Source organism: Scyliorhinus torazame, chromosome 2, assembly GCF_047496885.1.
Source record: "Scyliorhinus torazame isolate Kashiwa2021f chromosome 2, sScyTor2.1, whole genome shotgun sequence".
NCBI classification, from domain to species: Eukaryota; Metazoa; Chordata; class Chondrichthyes; order Carcharhiniformes; family Scyliorhinidae; genus Scyliorhinus; species Scyliorhinus torazame.
The window spans coordinates 113,290,549-113,310,037 of record NC_092708.1 but is presented as its reverse complement, the minus strand read 5'-3'; the positions used below and the strand labels follow the sequence as shown (position 1 = coordinate 113,310,037).

Below are 19,489 nucleotides of genomic sequence, written 5' to 3'. Positions count from 1 at the left end.
GTGGGCTATTCATCATTGCCCCTGCTGCCACTTCTCCAGTCCGTTCTCTGTAACAAACTTGTCAGCATCCGCAGGGACTGTAAAAGATTGCTTTGATACATGACCCAGAACTTGGCTGGGTACAACATTCTGAATCTCAAGCCATGTCTGTAGAGCATTAGACTTCGCTTTGTTAAATTCTGCCCGGCGCTTGGCCAGATCAGCCCCAATGTCCTGGTAGATCCGGACCTTGTGACCTTCCCAGCTGCAGTTTTTGGACTGCCTGGCCCAGCTCAGGATTTTTTTCTAGTCCTGGTACTGGTGCATTTTTGCAATTATCACCCTCAGCTGTTCCCTGGTTTTGGGCTATGGTCGGAGCGACCGGTGCGCTCTGTAGATTTCTGGTGGGTTATGAAAGCTGTCACTTCCCACCAGGTTACCCAGAATTTGGGCCACATAGTCTGTGGGGTTCCCACTTCGATCTCCTCCGGCAGGCTCACGATTCGTAGGCTCTGCTGCCTCGACTGGTTCTCCTGATCCTCAACCTTTCCTCTCAGGTTGCCTTGTGTCGTGACCAGCCTTGCCATCTCCTTTTCCAGGGTGACGATCTGGTCGCTCTGGTCTGTTGCAGCCCTCTCCAGATCTTTAATCGTTACCTCCTGGGCCTCCAGTCTTTTTTGGCTTTGTCCAGGGTCACCTGCATGGTCGTCAGAGCTTCGGCCACCACACCCGTCACTGCAGCTTGTATGTCCGATTTTGTTTCTTCTTGGTGTTCCTTCAACTCTCGAGAGGAATATCCTCCATCCATCCCCTGGTGAGGGTGGGCTTCTCGTGCTGCGGGTCGGTTCCTCTCGCTGAAGTCCGGGTTTCGCTACCACGTGCACTAGTCGGTTCAGCCGTTTGCTGTTTGTCCCGGCTCTTCCCACTCCTGGTCTCCACTCATCCTCTGGACTGGCTGTTGTTCGGCATCTTTCCTTCTTTCTTCATTGTGTTAGTGGTGTGGGGGATGATTTGTATCATTTGCGGCCATTTTTCGAGCAAAAAGTGCCTATTTTTTAGGTTCGCGGGAGGAGAGCCACCTGATGTGTGACTTCCCAGCACATCCCCATCAATGGAAGTCAGGAAATCAGAGATGCATATGATAAATGAACATCTATGATTGTGGGTGACTTTAATCTGCATATAGATTGGGTGGGTCAAATTAGCCACAGCATATAGCGGAATTATTTCTGGAGTGTATATGGGATGGGTTTCTGGACCAATACGTTGAGGAAATTAACAAGGAAACAGACCAACTTGGACTGGGTATTGTGTAATGAGAAAGGATTAGTTGGCAATCTAGTTGTGAGAGAACCCTTGGGGATGAGTGACCATAATGTGATAGAATTTTTTATCAAGGTGGACAGTGAGGTAGTTGGTTCTGAGACCAGGGTCCTGAATCTCAATAAAGGTAAATATGATGGTATGAAGCATGACTTGGCTATGATGGATTGAAAAACATCACTGAAAGGAAGGAGAGTGGACAGGCAATGGCAGACATTCAAGGAACGAATAGGTTAACTCCAAAAGTTGTTTATTTCCTATTTGGCGCAAGGGTGGAAAGGGAACCATAGCCAAACCATGGTTTACAAGAGAAATTAGAGAAAGTATTAGGTTCAAAAAAGAGGCATACAAATTAACAAGAAAAAGCAATAGACCTGAGGATTGGGAATAGTTTAAAATTCAGCAAAGGCAGAGCAAGGGATTGATAAAGGGGAAAATACAATATGAAAGTAAGCTAGTAGGGAACATAAAAACTGATTGTAAATGTTTATTTGGTATGTAAAGAGAAAGAAATTGATTAAAAACAAATGTAGGCCCCTTACAGTCAGAAACGGGGAATTAATAACGGTGAACAAAGAAATGGCTGAGAAACTAAACTCATACCTTTCTTCTGTCTTCATAATGTAAGACATAATAATGCACCAGAAGTTCTGAGAAACACAAGCTTTAGTGAGGAGCTGAAGGAAATCAGTATTAGTAGAGAAATTATTTGGGGGAAATTAATGGGATTGAAGGCGGAAAAATCGCTAGGGTCTGATAATCTTCATCCCAGAGTACTTGGGGAAGTCACCCTAATAATAGTAGATCCATTGGTGATCATTTTCCAAAATTCTTTGAGACACTGGAATGGTTCCTACAGATTGGAGCGTAGTTAATATAAGCCCGCTATTGAAAAATGGAGGTAGAGAGAAAACATGGAACTATAGACCAGTGAGCCTACGTCGGAGGTAGGGAAGTTGCTAGAGCCCATTATCAAGGATTTCACAGCACAGCATTTGGAAAGCAGCAGTATAATCAGATAAAGCCAGCATGGATTTACGCAAGGGAAATCATGTTTGACAAATCTACTGGAATTCTTTGAAGATGTAACTAGTAGAGTTGACCAGGGAGACCCAGTGGATGTGGCTTATTTAGACTTTCAGAAGACTTTCGACAAGATCTCACATAGCACATTATTATGGGCGGCACGGTAGCACAGTAGTTAGCACTGTTGCTTCACAGCAATCAGGAGATTGACTCCCTACTGAAGGACAGATCTGAGGCGTTCTAGTCAGGCGACCCTGACCTATACAAGGAACCCAGATACAACCTCCGCAAAGCCATCCGGGATGCCAAGAGACAATATCAGACAAAGCTAGAGTCACAGATTAGCGTTACAGACTCTCCTCGGTTGTGGCAAGGCCTAAACAACATAACGGGTTACAAAGCGAAGCCTAGCAGTATCTCCGGCAGCAACACACACTTTCCCGATGAACTCAATGCATTCTATGCTCGGTTCGAGCAGGAAACCATCAATCCACTGTCGAGTGCCCCAGCGGCCCCGGATACACTCATATCCACCGTCACAGCTTCCGAAGTCAGATCGGTCTTCCTGAAAGGGAACCCTCGGAAGGCGACGTGTCCGGACTGGATCCCTGGTCGTGCACTCAGAGCCTGCGCGGACCAGCTGGCAGATGTGTTCACGGACATCTTCAACCTGTCCCTACTCTGCTCCGAGGTCCCCACCTGCGTAAAGAAGACCACCATCATAATGGTGCCAAAGAAGAACCAGGCGACGTGCCTCAATGACTACTGTCCAGTGGCCCTGACATCAATCGTAATGAAGTGCTTTGAGAGGTTGGTCATGAAGCACATCAACTCCATACTCCCAGAACGCCTAGATCCACTGCAATTCGCCTATTGCCGCAACCGGTCCACAGCAGACGCCATCTCCCTGGCCCTACACTCATCCCTGGAGTATCTCGACAACAAGGACTCCAACATCAGACTCCTATTTACTGACTACGTCTCCGCCTTCAGTACCATAATCCCAGCCAAGCTCATATCAAAGCTCCAAAACCTAGGACTTGGCTCCTCACTCTGCAACTGGATCCTCAACTTCCTTTAAAAAAAAAAATTTTTTTTTTAAAGTACCCAATTATTATTTTTTTTACAATTAAGGTGCAATTTAGTGTGGCCAATCCACCGAACCTGCACATCTTTGGGTTGTGGGGGTGAAACCCATGCAGACACGGGGAGAATGTGCAAACTCCACATGGACACTGACCCAGGGCCGGGATTCGAACCCAGGTCCTCAGCGTCGTAGTCCCAGTGCTAACCACTGCGCCACCGTGCTGCCCTGGATCCTCGACTTCCTGTCCCACAGACCACAATCAGTAAGGATAAACAACAACACCTCCTCCACGATAGTCCTCAATACTGGGGCTCCGCAGGACTGCGTACTTAGCCCCCTACTATACTCCTTATACACACATTACTGCGTGGCAAAACATAGTTCCAACTCCACCTCCAAGTTTGCTGATGACACGACCATAGTGGATCAGATCTCGAACAATGACGAGCCTGAATACAGGAGGGAGATAGAGAACCTAGTGGAGTGGTGTAACAACAACAATCTATCCATCAATGCCAGCAAAACTAAAGAACTGGTCATTGACTTCAGGAAGCAAAATACTGTACACACCCCTGTCTGCATCACCGGGATGAGATGGAGATTTAGAACATATACAGCACAGTACAGGCCTTTCAGCCCACGATGTTGTGCCAACCATTTATGGTAAGCAACCTAACCTGCACCCCTTCAATTTACTGCTGTCCATGTGCTTGTCTAAGAGTCACTTAAATGTCCCTAATGACTCTGACTCCACCACCTCTGTTGACAGCTTCAAATTCCTAGGTGTGCACATCACCAAAGATCTGTCCTGGTCCACCCATGTCAACGCCACTACCAAGAAAGCACAATAGCGCCTTTACTTCCTCAGGAAACTAAGGAAATACGGCATGTCCACACCGACACTTACCAAATTTTACAGATGTACAATAGAAAGCATCCTATCTGGCTGCATCACAGCCTGGTATGGCAACTGCTCGGCCCAAGACAGCAAGAAACTTCAGAGAGTCGTGAACACAGCACAGTCTATCACACAAACCCGCCTCCTATCCATTGATTCCATCTACACCACCCGCTGCCTTGGGAAAGCAGGCAGCACAATCAAAGACCCCTCCCACCCGGTTTACTCACTCTTCCAACTTCTTCGATCGGGCAGGAGATACAGAAGTCCGAGAACACACACGAACGGATTCATAAACAGCTTCTTCCCCGCTGTTACCAGACTCCTAAATGACCCTCTTATGGACTGACCTGATTAATACTACACTCCTGTATGCTTCACCCGATGCCGGTGTCGGTATTTACATTGTGTACCTTGTGTTGCCTCATTATGTATTTTCTTTTCATGTACAAAATGATCTGTTTGAGCTGCTTGCAGAAAAATACTTTTCACTGTACTTCATACACATGACAACAAACAAATCCAATCCAATCCAATCCAGGGTCCAAGGTTTGATTCCCGCTTGGGTCACTGTCTGTGGCGAGTCTGCACGTTCTTCCCACGTCAGCGTGGGTTTTCTCCGGGTGCTCTTGCTTCCTCCCACAAGTCCCAAAAGACATGCTGTTAGGGGAATTGGACATTCTGAATTCTCCCTCAGTGTACCCGAACAGGTGCCGGAATGTGGCGACTAGGAGATTTTCACAGTAACTTCATTGCAGTGTTAATGTAAGGCTACTTGTGACAATAATAAAGATTATCATGTAAAGTGCATAGGATTGTGGGTAGTGTCTTGAGATTCATAGAAAGCTGGTTAGCAGACAGGAAGCAAGGAGTTGGAATAAATGGGTCCAATTGGCAGGCTTTGACTGGTGGGGTACCGCAGGGATCTGTGCTAGGACCCCATCTGTTCACATTATATGTTAATGATTTGGACGAGGGAACTAAATCCATTATCTCCAAATTTGCTGATGATTCGAAAATGGGTTGGAGGGTGAGCTGTGAAGAGGATGCAGAGATGCTTCAGTGTGATTTGGACAAGCTGAGTGAGTGGACATATGCATGGAAGATGCAGTAAAATGTGGATAAATATGAGGTTATCCATTTCAGTAGAAAAAATAGGAAAGCAGATTATTATTTGAATGGGTGTAAATTGAGAGAGGTGGATACACAGCGAGACCTTGGTGTCCTCGTGCACCAGTCGCTGAAAGTAGATGCGCTGGTACAGCAGGCAGTAAAGAAGTCAAATGGTATGTTTGCCTTCATAGCGAGAGGATTTGTGTATAGGAGTAGGGAGGGTTTACTGCAATTGTATAGGGCGTTGATGAGGCCACACCTGGAGTACTGTGTGCAGCTTTGGTGTCCTTATCTGAAGAAGGATATTCTTGTTATGGAGGGAGTGCAGCAAAGGTTTACCAGGCTGATTCCTGGGATGGGGGGACTGTCATATGAGGGGAGATTAAGTCAGTGAGGATTATATTCATTAGAATTTAGAAGAGTGAGAGGGGATCTCTCGGATCGTGTTTTCGGGATCCTTAAGAGGGAAGGGGAACAGCCCCAAGTCGTGGTCCACATAGTTACCAACGACATAGGTAGGAAAGGGGATAGGGATGTAAGGCAGGAATTCAGGGAGCTAGGGTGGAAACTTAGATCTGGGACAAACGGAGTTAGTATCTCTGGGTTGTTACCCGTGACACGTGCTAGCAATACGAGGAATAGGGAGAGAGAGCAGTTGAACACATGGCTACAGGGATGGTGCAGGAGGGAGGGTTTCAGATTCCTGGATAATTGGGGCTCATTCTGGGGTAGGTGGGACCTCTACAAACGGGATGGTCTACACCTGGACCAGAGGGGTACCAATAGCCTGGGGGGGAAATTTGCTAACGCTCTTCAGGAGGGTTTAAACTAGTTCAGCAGGGGATTGGGAACCTGAATTGTAGCTCCAGTATACAGGAGGTTGAGAGTAGTGAGGCCATGAGTAAGGTTTCAAAGTTGCAGGAGTGTACCGGCAGGCAGGAAGATGGTTTAAAGTGTGTCTACTTCAATGCCAGGAGCATCCGGAATAAGGTGGGTGAACCTGCGGCATGGGTTGGTACCTGGGACTTCGATGTTGTGGCCATTTCGGAGACATGGATAGAGCAGGGACAGGAATGGTTGTTGCAGGTGCCGGGGTTTAGATATTTCAGTAAGCTCAGGGAAGGTGGTAAAAGAGGGGGAGGGGTGGCATTGTTAGTCAATGACAGTATTACGGTGACAGAAAGGACGTTTGCTGAGGACTCGTCTACTGAGGTAGTATGGGCTGAGGTTAGAAACAGGAAAGGAGAGGTCACCCTGTTAGGGGTTTTCAATAGGCCTCCGAAAAGTTCCAGAGATGTAGAGGAAAGGATCGCAAAGATGATTCTGGATAGGAGCGAAAGTAACAGGGTAGTTGTTATGGGGGACTTTAACTTTCCAAATATTGACTGGAAACGCTATAGTTTGAGTACTTTATCTGGGTCCGTTTTTGTCCAATCTGTGCAGGAGGGTTTCCTGACACAGTATGTAGATAGGCCAACGAGAGGCAAAGCCATATTGGATTTGGTACTGGGTAATGAACCAGGACAGGTGTTAGATTTGGAGGTGGGTGAGCACTTTGGTGATAGTGACCACAGTTCGATTACGTTTACTTTAGTGATTTAAAGGGATAGGTATATAGCGCAGGGGAAGAGTTATATCTGGGGGAAAGGAAATTATGATGCGATGAGGCAAGACTTAGGATGCATCGGATGGAGAGGAAAATTGCAGGGGATGGGCACAATGGAAACGCGGAGCTTGTTCAAGGAACAGCTACTGCGTGTCCTTGATAAGTATGTACCTGTCAGGCAGGGAGCAAGGGAATTGTGGTTTATTAAAGCAGTTGAAACACTTGTCAAGAGGAAGAAGGAGGCTTATGTAAAGATGAGACATGAAGGTTCAGTTAGGGCACTCGAGAGTTACAAGTTAGCTAGGAAGGACTTAAAGAGAGAGCTAAGAAGAGCCAGGAGGGGACGTGAGAAGTCTTTGGCAGGTAGGATCAAGGATAATCCTAGGATCAAGGATAATCCTAAAGCTTTCTATAGATAAGTCAGGCATAAAAGAATGACTAGGGTAAGTTTAGGGCCAGTCAAGGACAGTAGTGGGAAGTTGTGCGTGGAGTCCGAGGAGATAGGAGAGGTGCTAAATGAATATTTTTTGTCAGTATTCACACAGGAAAAAGACAATGTTGTCAAGGAGAATACTGAGATACAGGTTACTAGAATAGAAGGGCTTGAGGTTCATAAGGAGGAGGTGCTAGCAATTCTGGAATGTGTGAAAATAGATAAGTCCCCTGGGCCGGATGGGATTTATCCTAGGATTCTTTGGGAAGCTAGGGAGGAGATTGCTGAGCCTTTGGCTTTGATCTTTAAGTCATCTTTGTCTACAGGAATAGTGCCAGAAGACTGGAGGATAGCAAATGTTGTCCCCTTGTTCAAGAAGGGTAGTAGGGACAACCCCGGTAACTACAGACCAGTGAGCCTTACTTCTGTTGTGGACAAAGTCTTGGAAAGGTTTATCAGAGATAGGATGTATAATCATCCGGAAAGGAATAATTTGATTAGAGATAGTCAACACGGTTTTGTGAAGGGTAGGTCGTGCCTCACAAATCTTATTGAGTTCTTTGAGAAGGTGACCAAGCAGGTGGATGAGGGTAAAGCAGTTGATGTGGTGTATATGGATTTCAGCAAAGCATTTTATAAGGTTCCCCACGGTAGGCTATTGCAGAAAATACGGAGGCATGGGATTCAGAGTGATTTAGCAGTTTGGATCAGAAATTGGCTAGCTGGAAGAAGACAAAGGGTGGTGGTTGATGGGAAATGTTCAGACTGGAGTCCAGTTACCAGTTGTGTACCACAAGGATCTGTTTTGTGGCCATTGCTGTTTGTCATTTTTATAAATGACCTGGAGGAGGGCGTAGAAGGATGGGTGAGTAAATGTGCAGATGACACTAAAGTCGGTGGAGTTGTGGACAGTGCAGAAGGATGTTACAAGTTACAGAGGGACATAGATAAGCTGCAGAGCTGGGCTGAGAGGTGGCAAATGGAGTTTAATGCAGAAAAGTGTGAGGTGATTCATTTTGAAAGGAATAACAGGAAGACAGAGTACTGGGCTAATGGTAAGATTCTTGGCAGTGTGGATGCGCAGAGAGATCTCGGTGTCCATGTACATAGATCCCTGAAAGTTGCCACCCAGGTTGTGAGGGTTATTAAGAAGGCACACAGTGTGTTAGCTTTTATTGGTAGAGGGATTGAGTTTCGGAGCCATGAGATCTTGTTGCAGCTGTACAAAACTCTGGTGCGGCTGCATTTGGAGTATTGCGTGCAATTCTGGTCGCCGCATTATAGGAAGGATGTGGAAACATTGGAAAGGGTGCAGAGGAGATTTACCAGAATGTTGCCTGGTATGGAGGGAAGATCTTATGAGGGAAGGCTGAGGGACTTGAGGCTGTTTTCATTAGAGAGAAGAAGGTTAAGAGGTGACTTAATTGAGGCATACAAGATGATCAGAGGATTAGATAGGGTGGACAGTGAGAGCCTTTTTCCTCGGATGGTGATGTCTAGCACGAGGGGACATAGCTTTAAATTGAGGGGAGATAGATATAGGACAGATGTCAGAGGTAGGTTCTTTACTCAGAGAGTAGTAAGGGCGTGGAATGCCCTGCCTGCAACAGTAGTGGACTCGCCAACACTAAGGGCATTCAAATGGTCATTGGATAGACATATGGGTGGTAAGGGAATAGTGTAGATGGGGTTTAGAGTGGTTTCACAGGTCCCCGCAACATCGAGGGCTGAAGGGCCTGTACTGCGCTGTAATGTTCTATGCAATCTATCTCAAAGAGACTTATAAAATTCTAACAGGATTAAACAGGGTAGATTCAGAAAAAATGTTCCCGATGGTGGGGGAGTCCAGAACTAGGGGTCATAGTTTGAGGATAAGGACTGAGGTGAAAAGAAATTTCTTCACCCAGAATCACTACCACAGAAAGTAGTTGAAGCCAAAATGCTGTGATTTCAAGAAGGAATGGGATATGGCTCTTGGGGGAGGGGGCGCAGCATCAGGGTATTGATAATCAGCTATGGTTATAATGAATGGTGGAGCAGGCTCGAAGACCCTTCAGAATTCTGATGGTTACAATGAAATCACACGACCTATTGAGAACTGTTAAAACATTGTTTGCTCATGATCGACTAATTACATTTTTAATATACTTAATATCAAGCAATAGATATGTAGAATATTTAATCAGAATGCTAAATCATTTGTGACCTTGCCATGTGTGGGTTATGCCAATTCCTTCACTTGGGGAATACATTTTGTCTTGCATAACTGCTAATTGAGCATTTTCTTTGATTTAAAGTTCTCGGTTAATGTCCGTACCTTTTGTAAAGAAGTAAACACACGTACCATCTCCTCGAACATAAAAGTTTCCAAATAAGCAGCGACCTAACAACAGAATTAAAGATATTCATGTTGAAATTAAACAGAAAATTCTCGAGGTAGCTTTTGCACTACATGTTTATAGTGCCACAACTAAATCGTAAATTTAAAATATTTCAGATGAAGGAACATTTTTCACTCAATCTCCTCTAAAAATCAAAGATTCCTTGTTGGATGAAACAAAGTTGTGAAGGTCTGACATAAATGTCAAGATCCCTCATCATGGCCGGCAACTGGCATAGTGGTTAGCACTGGGACTACGGCGCTGAGGACCCGGGTTCGAATCCTGGCCCTGGGTCAGTGTCCATGTGGAGTTTGCACATTCTCCCCGTGTCTGCGTGGGTTTCGCCCCACAACCCAAAGATGCGCAGGTTAGGTGGATTGGCCACGCTAAATTGCCCCTTAATTGGGGAAAAAAAAATAATTGGGTACTCTAAATTTATGGGAAAAAAAATTCCTCGTCACATAATTTCAAATTAGGAATGCTCCATTGATGGCTCAATTACAAATTCCCCAACTGTTGCATAGAAATCATGAAGAGCAAGGTTTTGATCCTTAATTGGTGAAAAATTACGATCTCAGACCATTCTTCTACAAATTACTTTCCCATTTTCGGCAAGCAAATTAAAAGGTAAATCAGCAAGAACTATTGCGCACTACCCGTTGACCTTTGTTGTGTGAGAGGGGGTTCTTTTGCGAATATCTATTTCATAGCTCATGTTAATGTTTTAGAGATAATGTTTAGTTCTTTAAAATTTAAGTTTAACTGCAAGAACTAAGATAATGTAACTAAAGCAGCTTGACGTCCAATACATTTAAAAGATTGGAGCCATGATTTAACTTGTTGATTTAACGGGTTAACAGCTAGAAAAGAAAGATCTTAAAACAGCAGTAGGCTTACCACACTGCTTGCAAAGAAGTACTGTGCAGTCCAGAAAGATGCTTTGTTTTGTGAGTTAAAGCCAAATTAGCTTAAAAGCATTCAGTGAACTTTGAAAGGTCATCGAGAATGGTGGAACCTATGAAGGTTCTCTGGTTTGAATTTATCTGAATGTTCAACAGCAGTTAGGACTCAGGAGAAGTGCAAGGCCAGGAATGAAGTGGACGGTTGTAGGTTGGACACAGTTAAGGTTCAGAGATCCATTTTCACTTGGTGCAGCCAGGAGACTTGGAGTTCAGAGAAATCCATGGGCACTGACAGCTTAGTGAAGTTAGAGGTCTGTGAAAGAGTTGGAAATGAATCGGTAATCAAAGGCGGGAGTGTAGCTTTGTGAATTCTGTGGAATGTTGTTTCATGAGAATAGATTGAACCAGTGGGCATTGGGAGGTGAGCAGTTGTTGAGGCAGTCCAAGTTGGAGCAGCTTTTGTGGGAATTTGGAGGCTAGATCTTCTTAAGTGAAGCAGTAGCTCTGTAGCCAGTTCTCCCCGTGTGGTTCAGTGTATAGGTGCACACTCGTTGTTCAGCTAGTCAGACCAACCAGAAAGTCCATTATCTTACATTGTGCTGGGTTGCCAAGGGAGTTGGTTGGAAAACTATAATAAAAGAGCCCATGTCAAGGAGAGAAAAGAAACCAGCCATGAAACTGTGCACAATCATTGTAGGAACTGCCTATTGCAAAAGACCTTCACTGTTGTGTGTAATTTTCTGACTCAATAAATAAGATTAGTACAGAATGTGGAGTCCATGTGGAAAGACAGGAGATGGAAAAGAATTGGAGAAGTACAAACTTTTACCAGATTGTTGATTGCTGTTATGTCAGAAGTCAGCTTAATATATGGAGCTTTATTTTTAACGATCTGTTTCATCAATTCAGATTGTGCACATATTGAGAAAATATCTGATTACTGAACCAACTCCAGCTAAAGATTGCAAGTCAGAAGGGATGCGGCAGTGCACTTTTTCAGTAAGAAGAATGGACATATGGTACGTCCAAAATTTGTACAAAAATCTTCAGACTTAACACTGGCCAAAAGACAAATCTACTATCGTTACTTGCTGTGTCAGTACAATTACAACAATTCCAATTGTTTCACCTGCTACACCAACCTGAAAGGTGACATGCATTAATGGTTTCTTTAGAACTCATGAAAACAGTCTTCAAGTCAGGGCAGGCAAGCATGCGTGCAAGAGGCAGTTTGTCATTCATGGTGTTAGATTCTCTGACCTTTAAACGGTATTGCAAGCAAAGGATTAATTTTGGCAAAGTCAGTAAGTGGTATAAGGAAAGATGATAGAGGATGGTCAGACAATGAGACTGTTTACAATGAGTGATATGATGTCGTTCAAGAAGATGGAAAATTCAGACTTTAGATGAATGGACTTCATCATCTGACAACATATGAACATAAATGGCCCTGGGATTGGAGCAAAGGTTTGAAGCCTTGGGTTGATTTTAAATTCAATGTTTTATGTCAGCTGAAAAATGTATCTGTTTACAAACAGTACAATCATCTGATATTTCACTTTGAATGACATGGTGCACGCCACAACTGACAGTATGATAGGTAGAATCAAGAAGCTGCCTTTTCAAACACAGATGCAGGCATTACTTTCATAATCCGAACCTGTCAAGAAAAAGTTCTGTATTTTGCTGTTAAGGCAGCTGGTAGGAAAGACTTCTCAGTGCAATTCTGAATCTAACTTTGGGACGGCATCAGTGGCCTGCAAAAATGGGACCACTGAAACAGCAATTGGAACTTACAATACAGGCACCTGTTTCAGTTTCTTTTTCTGCTGTGCTCAGAAACAATTTTCAGATAATGGTGACACCATTAAAATTGTTGCTGGGCTTTGAGCAGCAGCAAGATTTTGGCTTGATGATGACCTTCTTTCCAAATGGCTTTTACATCGCTGCAAAATAGGCAGCTACAATTCAAACATTGTAATTTTTTTTTTGACGGTTCTTAGCTAATTTACATACTGTTAAAATTAAAGTTTGAAAGTCTGTTGTTTCCTGGGTATGATGGATATTTTTTGTTAAAAGCAATGGCTGTGGTATTTTATTTACTGAATTTATTGTCACTATCTTGTGAAGGACTGGAATGGTTGTAATTAGGCTGCTGGAGACTGGAATTCTGGTGATGGTGATGTGCTGAGCGGAGGCACATCAGATGGCTCGCCTCCAGACCAGAACCGTATTTGCACTTTTAGGCGAATTCTGCCCGAAAATTCAAAGGTAAATTAACTTCAACGGCAAGAAGACAGCGACCACACAAAAATACCAGCAAACAGGAGCTTGAGCGGTCAAAGGGACAGCAGAAGTGGCAGAAAGGGCTATGAGCAGCAGGCGGACAAGGCGACTGACCCACGAGGCGAAGGGGCCCCGGCCACCCAGGAGAGAGGATCAGCCTCCCCCCCAGCACCGGGAGACGGATGGAAGAACTTCCTCATGAAGGAGCTGGCTGCCATGAAAGAGGCAATCAGGATTAAAACCCGGGTGACGTTCAAAGTGGTGGTGACAGGCGAGGGTCACCATGCAAAAGACAATCGACGGGCTGGGGAAGAAAGTAGAGGCACAGGAGAGGACAAACCACAACCTGGAGAAGGCTTCGACGGACCAGATTGTCACCCTGGAAGCAGAAGTGAAAAGGTTGGTGGTGGCCCAAAGGAACATAACGGAGAAAGTCGAGGTCCAAGAAAATAGGTCCCAATGACAGAATATTCGGATTGTGGGTCTGCCAGAAGGCAGAGATCCGATGGGCTACGTTGCCCAAATGCTGGGCAACCTAGTCAGGAGAGACAGCTTCCCCAACCCCCCAGAGCTCGACAGAGCACGCAGGTCGCTCAGGCCAAAACTCAGGGCCGGGGAGCAGCAGAAGGGGATCATCGCGAAGCTGCACCAATATCAGGATGGTGATAGGTTCCTGCGGTGGGCACGACAGACTAAAGCGAGCACCTGGGAAGGGCACAAAATTCGAATTTACAATCACATTGGTCAGATCTGGCAAAACGCAGGGCTGAATTTAACTGCGAAGTCAGCCCTATATAAAAACGGGATGCGATTTGAGATCATGGGATGGATCATGGGGCTGTTGGGGAGGTTTGGAGAGTTCTCGGGATATAAACTGAATGTAGTGTAGCCACCTAAAATGGCCAACTCCCGATTCAAAATGGCGAACGGCAAAGGCTGATGGGAAAGTCAGCCAACAAGACAAAAACCAGCAGCTGCAGGTTGGCTGTGTATTTACCTCTGGAAAGGCCAGACAATATCGATACCAGCAACCATCAGCATAACAAAACAACAGCCATCTGCATACTAATGAGCAATCCCCGGGAACAATAAGCAACATTTAGACACACAAAGCAAAACCAGACTCTTCAGCGCCAGCAGGAGCCTACACAAAAGGAGGTGAACGAGCACCTCAAGACCGCCCATCGATCAGGGAACCACTCCAGCATTGGAGAAAATCGAACCAAGCGATTGGGACAATGTCCAATCACTTGGGACCAGGTACAGGGTCCGCCTCGAAAGGCGGGAAGCCCCTGGGGACTATAAGAATTGAGCCCCAAGTTCAAATCGCTCTCTTCTCTTCCTCTCCACCTCTTCGCGCTCTTCATCCTGCCCGGGTCACCCAGCAACAATGAACCAACATTGACCGTGACCGGAGCAGTGAAGATCGAACTCGTAAGTTTAATTCAACGCTCGCTACGAGATAGGCGCTCCTAGCTACCAATCTGTACCAACTTTGAATCCCGCAGGCTCAGAACCCGAACGAAAGGCCTTTTGTTTCCCTGACCTGGTGGGCCAGTTCCAAGTTAAGTATAGGTCTGTTAGTTGTAGAAGTAGCTTAGATGTAGAATTTGTGCATTAGTGATTACTGTGTATAATAAATGTGTTTTGATTTAAACCTTATTAATCGGTGTATTGGATTATTGATCATTATTCGGACTTGAACCACGTGGCGGTATCATAAAGATACCTGGCGACTCAAGAGCAAAGGTAATAAAACAGAGCAATTGAACTAAGGCAAAATTAGCAACAGTAGGGAAAAGCGATATTTTCTTGGTGAATGAGCTGGGACAGCAAGCTAATTTAGGTGGGATGCTTAAGGTGGCGAGGGACAGGTTCAGATATTTCGGGATTCAGATAGTGAGGGAATGAACGGGGCTCCATTGTGGAACTTAATGAAGCTGGTGCAGGAGGCCAGGGGGATCTTAAGAGGTGGGATACACTGCAGTTGAGTTTGGCGGGGAGGGCCCAAGTGTTAAAAATGAATATTCTGCAGAGGTTCTTGTTTATTTTTCAGGCACTCCCGATCTTTATCACAAAGGTCTTTTTTCTGAAATTCAACATCATTTGTATGGGCAGGGAAGGTGCCGAGGACCCTGCTACAGAGGCAGAGGCAGCAGAGGGGGTTCATTATTATTGGGCTGCGAATGTGGAAAAGGTGCGGTGATGGTAAGAAATAGAAGGGGTAGAGTGGGTTAGGATGGAGGAGGAATCTATGAAGGGTGACGGCTATGGTGACGGCAGTGTTGCCAATGGCGGCGAGTAGATATTCAGGGAGTCTGGTGGTGCAGTCCACGGTGAAGACTTGGAATCAGTTGAGGAGGCATTTTAGGATGGAGGGTATGCCGGTGTGAGAATCTTTGGTTTCAGCCGGTTTGCGGGGGGGGGGGGTGGATAGTGTATACAGGAGGTGGAGGGAGGTGGGGTTGGTCAAGGTGAGATTTCTGTATTTGGAGGAAGGGTTTGCCAGTTTGGAGGAGCTAAGGGAGAGGGTAGAGCTGCTGAGAGGGAGCGAGTTCAGGTACCTGCAGGTTAGGGACTTTGCGCGAAAGGTTTCGAGGGGGTTCCCTCGGTTGCCGGGATACACCCTGCTGGAGCGACTGCTACTTCCAGATGTGGAAGGGGAGGGAAGAATTGGGGATATATACAAGTGGCTGGGGGAGCAGGGAGGCAAATGGGTGGTGACGAGAAGGAGAAATGGGAAGGGGAGTTCGGAGGGGAAATCAATTGGGGAGTATGGAGTGAGGCACTGCGAAGGGTAAACAGGACTTCCTCTTGCACAAGGATGAGCCTGATACAGTTTAAGATGGTACACAGGGTACATATGACTCGGGCAAGAATGAGTGGTTCTTCCAGTGGGTGGCAGGTGAGTGTGAGAGGTGTGGGCGGGGGCCAGCAAATCAAAAGCACATGTTCTGGGGATGTGAAAAATTGGAGAGATTCTGGGCGGGAGTATTCGCGGTCTTAGCCATGATAGTGGAGGAGGAGGTGGACCTGGACCCTTAGGTGGCAATATTTTGGGTTTAAGCGAAGCCGGAGCTCATGGAGAGGAGGAAGGCCGATGCCGTGGCCTTCGCCTCTCTGATTGCACAGCGGCGAATTTTGCTGGAGTGCTAGTCGACATCACCATCGGGGGTAACGGCTTGGTTGGGTGACCTGTACAACTTCTTGCGGTTGGAGAAGATAAAGTATGCGTTAAGGGTCTCAGCAGAGGGGTTTGAGAAAAGGTGGAGGATGTTCATGACTGTGTTTGAGGAGTATTTGTCGTTGGGGGCGGGGGGGGGGGTAATAAAGGAGACAATGTTGTCCAAACTGTATAGGCTTTTCACAGTAACTTCATTGCTGTGTTAATGTTAGCCTACTTGTGAAATAAAGATTATGATTATTAGTTGATTGTTGGGAATTATGTTTCCCGGGGTGTTCATTTGTTGTAACCTGTTTTGATATATGTTTGTCATAAAGTGGTTTAAAAAAAACTTTCCTTACTCATTGTAGTACTGACTTTGGGCTGCATTAGTGTTAAAGTGGGAGTTCAGTGACAAAGGGATATTAAGGGTTCCTTTTTATCTAAAGTCTCGTCTTTCTTTTATTTAGTAAATTAACTTAAAAGTTGCTGTTTGGGTTAGAAGAATGTGAGTTTTAAACCAGCTTTCACCAGAGTTTACTCAGGCTCTGCGGCTGCAGCTTGTTAATTAGTTAATTGGATTATGCCAGTTTGCAGAGGTTAGAGTTAAGACAGTATAAAAGTGGATAATCTTACAGTGCTGAAGTGGGAGTTTGGTGACTGAGGGAGTTTGGTGAGAAGGTCCTCCTTTCATTTCCTATATTTCCTCAAAGTGTGTGAGGGAAGCTGGGAGTTTACAAAGAGTACATCTGACTGGGAGCAGAGCCAGAGTTCCAGCTGGTTCACAGGGCAGAATCTCAGCTACATTCTGTAAGGTACAGGGAGTAGAGTAGGGGGCTAAGTACGCAGCCTTGCGGGGCGCCGGTGTTGAGGACTATTGTGGAGGAGGTATTGTTGTTCATTTTTACTGATTGTGGTCTGTTGATCAGAAAATCGAGGATCCAGTTGCAGAGTGGGGAGCCAAGTCCTAGGGTTTGGAGCTTTGATATGAGCTTGGCTGGGATTATGGTGTTGAAGGCGGAGCTGTAGTCAATAAATAGGAGTCTAATGTAGGAGTCCTTGTTTTCGAGATGCTCTAGGGATGAGTGTAGGGCCAGGGAAATGGTGTCTGATGTGGACCGGTTGCAGCGGTATGCGAATTGCAGTGGATCAAGGCGTTCTGGGAGTATGGAGGTGATGCGCTTCATGATCAACCTCTCGAAGCACTTCATTATGACTGAAGTCACGGCCACTGGTCGGTAGTCATTGAGGCACGTTGCACTTGAGAGAGTAGCAGCAGTACATATTTTTTTAAGGGCCTATTGAGGGTTTAATCTTTTTTTTTTTTTCTTTTAAATCTCTTTGGGAATTCAGATCAGAGGGGATGGAAGCTCGGGCAGTTTGTTGCTCGTTTTAGCCTTAGTTTACTTTATTCTTATTCTGTCACCTTTGCTCATGAGTCGCCAGGTATATTTCTGATACCGCCACAAGTCCAAGTAATAATTAATAATGCAACACACCGCTTAGTAAGAGTTAAATCAACGTTCATTTATTATATACAGCAATTAATACTTATACAATAATCCTACTTCTAGACTACTACCTACCACTAAAGGCCAATACTTAACTTTGGAAATGGCCCACCAGGTCAGGGAAACGAATGGTCTTTAGAATTGGTTCTGGCCTGCGGGATTCAAAAGCTGGTACAAGTCGATAGTCAGGAGCGCCTATCTGGTAGCGATCGCTGGAGTAAGACTTACAGTTTTCTTGTAGAAGGGTCTCGAAGGTTGCGAGCAGGAAGAGAAGGGTCGAGTTGAACTTGGCCCCTATTCTTATAGTCCCCAGGGGCTTCCCGCCTCTCGGGGCAGATCTCGTAGCTGGTTCCAAGTGATTGGACTTGGTCCCAATCACTTGGTTCAATATGCTCCAATAATGGGGCGATTCCTTGATCGGGGGGTGGTCGTTTACCTTTCTTTGTGTCAGCCCCTGCTGGCGCCGAAGGGTCTGGGTCGGCTTTCAATTGCTAATTTGTAGCAATTGTTCCCGGGGATGGCTGATTAAAATGCAGATGGTTGGGTTGTTGTGATGTTGATGGCTGCAGGTATTGGTCTGGACTGACTTTCCCAGAGGTGAATACACTGTTTTACCTGCAGCTGTCCGTTTGAGTCCTGTTGGCTGATTTTCCCATCAGCCTCTTTCGTTCGCCATTTTAAATCGGTGTTTGACCATTCTAATCGGGAATCAGCCATTTTATGTGGCTACAAGTTGCATGCTGCTCCTGTAGGATGTGGGTGGTGAGGGACACCACTAGTGTCCCCGCTGACTCCATCTGCGGGAAGTGCACCCAACTCCAGCTCCTCAGAGACCGCATGAGGGAACTTGAGCTGGAAGAACTTTGGATCATCCGGGAGGCAGAGGGATTAATAGAGAGTAATAGAGTTACAGGGAGGTAGCCACACCCAAGGTGCAGGACACGAGTAGCTGGGTTACAGTCAGGGGAAGGAAAAGGATTGGGCAAACAGTGCAGGGATCCTCCGTGGCCATTCACCTTCAAAACAAGGATACCGTTTTGGATGCTGTTGGGGGGGGGGGGGGGGGGGGAGAACTACCAGGGGAAGGCCCTAGCGGCCAGGTTTCTGGCACTGAGCCTGGCTCTGTGGCTCAGAAGGGAAGGGGGGAGAATAGAAAAGCAATAGTGATAGGAGACTCAATGGTTAGGGGAACAGATAGGTGATTATGTGGTTGTGAACGAGACTCCCGGAAGGTATGTTGCCTCCCGGGTGCCAGGGTCCGGGATGTCTCGGATCGAGTCCACATTATTCTTAAGGGAGAGGGTGAGCAACCAGAAGTCGTGGTGCACATAGACACCAACGACATAGCTAAGAAAAGAGACGAGGATCTAAATGATTTTAGGGGGTTAGGTGGGAAGGACGAGTAGAGTAGTAATCTCAGGATTTCTACCAGTGCCACGTGCAAACGAGTGCAGCTGAACGCGTGGCTACAGGGCTGGTGCAGGAGGGTAGGCTTCAGATATTGGGATACCTTCTGGGGAAGGTGGTACTTGTACATGAAGGACGGCTTGCACCTAAACTGGAGGGGGACCAATATCCTGGGCGGGAGGTTTGCTAGAGCTCTTCGGGAAGGTTTAAACTAGTTTGGCAGGGGAATGGGAACCAGAGCTATGGATCAGAGGATAGGGTAGCTGTTGAACATACAGAAATAGTATGCAGCGAGTCTGTGAGGAAGGATAGACAGTTGATAGGGCAAAGTTGCACTCAGTGGAATGGGTTAAAGTGTGTCTGTTTCAATGCAA

The 19,489-nt window shown here is 45.9% G+C and overlaps 1 protein-coding gene across 9 annotated transcripts in view; it reads right to left on the bottom strand.

The window, feature by feature from the left end:
• The window catches only part of mettl8 (methyltransferase 8, methylcytidine), an 89,427-nt gene that overhangs the window by 7,204 nt on the left and 62,734 nt on the right, over positions 1 to 19,489 (bottom strand). For 7 of the 9 annotated variants that reach the window (XM_072475734.1, XM_072475769.1, XM_072475794.1 and 4 more), the window contains one exon: positions 9,783 to 9,848. In XM_072475734.1, the coding sequence (XP_072331835.1) occupies positions 9,783 to 9,848 (66 nt within the window). The remainder of the gene's footprint in view (positions 1 to 9,782; positions 9,849 to 19,489) is intronic. The other 2 variants (XM_072475776.1, XM_072475785.1) reach the window with 1 other exon arrangement.